Source organism: Cariama cristata, unplaced genomic scaffold, assembly GCF_000690535.1.
Source record: "Cariama cristata isolate BGI_N322 unplaced genomic scaffold, ASM69053v1 scaffold12160, whole genome shotgun sequence".
Taxonomy (NCBI): Eukaryota; Metazoa; Chordata; class Aves; order Cariamiformes; family Cariamidae; genus Cariama; species Cariama cristata.
Genome location: NW_009593034.1, coordinates 37,457 through 42,673, shown reverse-complemented (window position 1 = coordinate 42,673; position 5,217 = coordinate 37,457). Strand labels below are relative to the sequence as shown.

The 5,217-nt window shown below is 40.2% G+C and overlaps 1 protein-coding gene across 1 annotated transcript in view; it reads left to right on the top strand.

The window, feature by feature from the left end:
- Positions 1-5,217, top strand: part of SORBS1 (sorbin and SH3 domain containing 1) — a 70,638-nt gene that overhangs the window by 32,359 nt on the left and 33,062 nt on the right. The window contains exons 12-13 of the mRNA XM_009708757.1: positions 1,389-1,503; positions 4,729-4,812. Coding sequence (XP_009707059.1) covers positions 1,389-1,503; positions 4,729-4,812 — 199 coding nt within the window. The remainder of the gene's footprint in view (positions 1-1,388; positions 1,504-4,728; positions 4,813-5,217) is intronic.

Genomic DNA, 5,217 nt, shown 5'->3' with positions numbered 1-5,217 from the left:
TTCTTTTGGCTCTTGAACTGCTCCTCCTTCCCTCACCAAATTCTACATGCTCTTAATGTTTTCCACTTACTGCCTCAAATGAGCAATGCTGTAATTTGAAATTGATAATTCAGTGAGTATCTCAGGCCACCAGATCAGGAGACAAAGTTTTTGCTGATAGAACATGTCTTCCTTACACAGGAATAGAAGACATAGTACATTGGCCCTCTGAGAAAACTCTTGCCAGTGAAAGGATTACAATGATTAGTGCTTCCTGTTATCTAGTGGCAAAACAGTGTTTTGCCAGGAAGAAGTTTCTCTGGGGTTGGAATCTTAAGCTATCAAGTTTACTCTAGATGGCAAAGATCAACCTTGTTGAAAATTGTACGCTGTTTGTAGGCCAGTCATTTTGGCAGTCATCTTGCCTTACTTTAAAAAAAAAAAAAAAAAAAATAAAAAAAAATAAAAAAAAAATTGGTTGTTTCTGTCTCTCCTGAGCCAGTGGAGAGAGTTTGGGCAACTCAGTGGGTTGTTTCTGTCCTAAACCAGGTCAGTAGGGTAAGAGGGAAGAAACCTGGAGCAGTAGTTTTGGTTAGATGCCTCACTTATATTTGGTGAATGCTAGGTGAGATGAATCCACATACAACATTGCCCATCAAAAGGAACATATCAACAGCAAGATCAGAATTAGGCTACCAGTTTAAATGGCCTGATTTCTGGGCTTTTTTTGAGGGCATTGGTTATTCTGCATGAGGTGTTTGAATATTACTTTTCAGAGGAGCTGGACATTATAGGGTATGAACCCTGAATGCTTTGTGACTACTATTGTGTGAACTGTGCCAATGTGGACACTGCACAAAATATTAGTAGTTTGGATAGTCAATGGACTGTTCTTAGCCATCTTTAGATATACCAGTCTGAGATAATTTATTCATGTCTCTAGAAAAGACCCCCTCTTGGACCCCAGAGTGCCCTAGAATCCAGAATAGTAGTAGTCAGGTAATCGGTGATGTGGCTAAAATGAAGAAGTTTAGTAAAAGATTTAATCTGAGTTCTGCTCAAGGTTTGGACATGTTCTTATTTGTGAGCTTAGTTGAAGCCCATCACTAAGCTATTTCCAATCAGGAAAGATATGGAAGTCTGGAAGTTTATTGAAAGTACTCGGAAGAAATGCTTTCTGCTCCAGTGGTTTCAGCAGCTGAGCTGTATCAAACATTGCCTCGTATAGATAAACAAGTATTTGCCCGGAGCTCTATCTGAACTATTCTTCTTGCAGCAGGCTCCTTTCCTAGATTAAAAAAAATACCCTGGTGAAACCATGATTAACAGGGAAAGGCGCCTGTCAAAAGGAAATGCTTGTCTCCATGGAAACCACAGTGTTTTGTGTTAATTGATCTTTCTTTCCTCAGGACTGACTGGGAGCCTCCAGACAAGAAGGTGGACACCAGAAAATACCGTGCAGAGCCCAGGAGCATTTATGACTATCAGCCAGGAAAGTCCTCAGTTCTGAACAATGAAAAGATGGTAAGGTTTGTTTTATCCTAGTTTGTGGCTTTGTCCTGTGATTGTAAAGTACTCCCGAAGTGCTTGTCCAGTTCCATTTGGATAGGATTCCTTATGCTTACATTGCAGTGTGTGTGTGTGATATATTTCTTGCATATTTTGTCTTGAAAACTGTTTTTTCATAACTTCCTAACATTTTTGTTCTCTATAAAGCAAGATCCAGGGGGATTGAGAGGCTTCTTTCCTTTTGGATGTGTTGTTTTCTGTGTTAAGTATGGATCACTAACCCTAGCTTTTAATCCATGTTTGACACTGTGACCCATTCAGCAGCTGTTTTGCCAGCTGTACTTTTTCTAGGGCACAGCATTAGTTGATGCAGGAGGGTTGAAGGCATTATGCAACAAAGCAGGCTGGTTCAGTTTCTGTGTTCCTCTGATGCATTAAACACCAAACAACTAATTTTTAGAATGCATGTCATGTGCCTCAAGGATGCCTCTGAGATGTATTAGGACTGGCCATTTCCCCTAGGCTGCTTTCTTCCTCAGCTGGATCCTACCGCTTCCGTGGCAGGGGTGGCAGAACTGAATGTGAGCTGGCTCCCCAGCTACGCTGGTGTGTAACCTGGAGTATTAAGTGAGCAGTTACCAATTTCAGTTTGAATTAGTGAGTAATGCTGTGAATTGTGATAGCTATAGGACGTGCAAAAATCTCATTCTGCAGGCTTGGCTGGGGACACTTGGCAAGCGGCAGGGCAGAGAGGTGGTGTTAACCTTGTCAGCCAGTCCTGCATAAATCACCATAGCTCACTTAAGGTGTCCTTCAGTGGTACAAGTGTGACACTAAGTGCTAGAAAATACTGAATGAAGTTACTAGTGAATAGCCAGTTTGGTATATAAAGATATAGTTGTTCTATATAGGCATTAATTTGAAGGATTCAATTAGAAGTGCTAATGTAAACTGGACTTTACGCCTTAACAATTCAGGCATTGATCCATGCATGGAGTAGGTAAAGGAATGCTCCTGAAAAACCTGCCAAGGATTTTTACACAAGAGTGAACAGCAATTTAAATCAATAGAAATGTAAGAATCAAGTCTGTCTGGGACCTGATGTTTCTTTTTAGTATTTTGGTGGGTTTTCTTTTTTCCTTCCAAGTGCAATCAAGGTCCATCACTTTTTGAAGATCCTAAAACCAAGTTCTTTTCACACCTGTGTCCCTTCGTTAACTTCAACAGTTGCTCCCAATAGGAGCATGGTCCTAGTGCCTATTGAAGTGAGCGATGGATGACCCTCTCTTAATCCTAATGGGCACTGACTCAGCCCGAGAGAAGTACCAGTGAGGAGTGGTTTGAATGCGGTATGACAAATCCATTCCTGCAACCCATCCTGGAGCAAGATTTCTGCTGACTGAAGTGGCAATTTTGTCTCACAGTAAACAGCCAAGATTTCACCTTGTGGCAAAAGGCCTGCTTCATCTGTGTACTTAAGGCTTTGCAAAAGGTCTGGCATCACCAGTGGCGCACTGTTCACATGTTCAGACTTCATCAGGTACTTAACTGAGCTGTTGAATCAGAGTCTAAAAGCCACAAGCAGGACTCTCATCAGCATAATTGAGAAAAATTGTACAGAACTCATCAAAGACAAGAAGAATGTGATACCTGTGTTACTTCCAATGTTATTTTTTGAGCTTTAATGTCAAGCCATAGATCACAGAAGAAAGAAGGTCTTGAAATAGTGGCTTCATGGTCTCTGTCAGTCTTATTAAATACAAGAGTAATACATTGGTTAGCGAATAGATATTTCATGGAGACAGCAGGAGATTTGTGGATATCTCCTGATAATCACACCCAGAGCTGCGACTATCAGAATCCCAATCCAAAACCATTTCAGAGCAATGAAGAGCTTCTGGTTGATGTCAGTGGGCTTTTTTTTTTTAATGTAAAGGCAGTTATGTAACAAGATGAGTACTTTCAGTTGGAGTGCAGTAAAGAAAAAAAAATTTACTCATTGCTTCTATGTGCCTTTAAGAAACAGCCGAGTCTTTGTCCAGACCATCGGAGATCAAACTTGATGTAACCATTTATCTTTCAGATTGAAGCATTACCCCTCTTTCAGCATCAATCCTGAGCTCTTCTCCTAGAGCTTTTCTTGTGATGCCTAATGCCTGTGGCAGAGTCTGGGACATCTAGCAAAGCCCAGCACTGTTGGGAACTCTCCCCTGCCTTAGTAACCCCATCACAGGATGATATACTTAAGTGCACTTTGTGTTGGTGCTCTGTGTATGTGTGTGGCTCATCGCTTGTTGTGATGGAGCACTTGGGATCACACTGGCCTATCAGACATAATGTATTTATATTTTTAATGCACTGAGATCCATTATGTCTAAGACTAGGTACACTAAAATGCAAGAGTTAGCTAGGTGTCTTTTGGGGAGTGGTACCTCATAACTCTCAGCAATGGACTTTATTCTCTTATCTCACCAGTAGTGTTTTTAAACAGCTGCAACTATTTCAACTTTTTTTGTTCGATTAAAACAGATTGTATGAACAAAAGGGAATTTTCTTTTCAGCTGTACTGTTTTCTGTCCTGTCTGATTTTCTTTTGTTGTAGTTGTGTCTGATTCTTTAACATTTATTTGTGAAGAAACAAGTAATATTGTCTCTATCCATCCCTTCAGAGATCTTTCAGGGATGTGCTCTCTCTGACTTGTGTCTCCTTTGATTTAGAAAACCACCTTTCACTCTGTTTGCAGTATATAGAACAGGGTTTCTCACATATTCATGTGCTGTTAAAGATGCAGTATTTGATTCAGGTCTCACTAAATCTCTCTTTTTTAGCCAAATGAAGATTAAAAAAAAATTTTGAAGTACATGCAGCTTTGGACTCGATCGAAGTGTCGTAACAGTAGGACTTGAGGGACTGGTTGACTCCCAGCTCTTCCATTGAGTCTCCCTGTGACTCTGGGCAAGCTGCATAATCTATCTCTCTGTGGGTCTCCTGATCTGTAAAATGCAATTCATTCATATTCATGTTGCCCACAATGATGCCATTAGGCTTAACTGATGTTTGCAAAGCAGTTCATGGCCTTTGTGAGAGAGGTGCTATAGAAATTCCAAATTATAAGGCTAAATATCTACATTTTAGAATGGAAACCATGAGATCTGCATCTCTAACAGTCCCTTTCCGTGTATTCTTTGCATAATGTTATCCTTCTCTTTCTTCCATTCCCCTATCACCAACTCCTTTAGACTCGGGATATAAGCCCAGAAGAGATAGATTTAAAGAATGAACCTTGGTATAAATTCTTTTCGGAATTGGAGTTTGGGAAACCGGTAAGTTTGATAGTTGCGATGACCAATGAGGTCAACCTGCCTTTTTTTTTTTTTTTTTTTAATGATTGTCACATCTCTTTGCTGGGCCATAAACCTGGAACAGCTGCCTTATTCATTTAAAAACATGATTGTTCATAACATCATCCTGGTACTAATGTAAAGCAGCTGTTCTGTGACCAGTTTAAGTATTTTGAAGCCAATTACAAACATTCCCCACCTTCCAGCCATATGTATCAACAAAGCAACATTTTTTCACGTACCATAGTTCAAACTGTGTTTTTGTTGTTAATGATAGAAGTAATCCCCTGTTCTCATTATTGAAAGTCCTTGTTCAAAGCCCTTACTCTCCCTCTGCCTAACAAGATCTAGGACAGCTGATAGGTAGCTCTAAGTCAAGGAGAATCA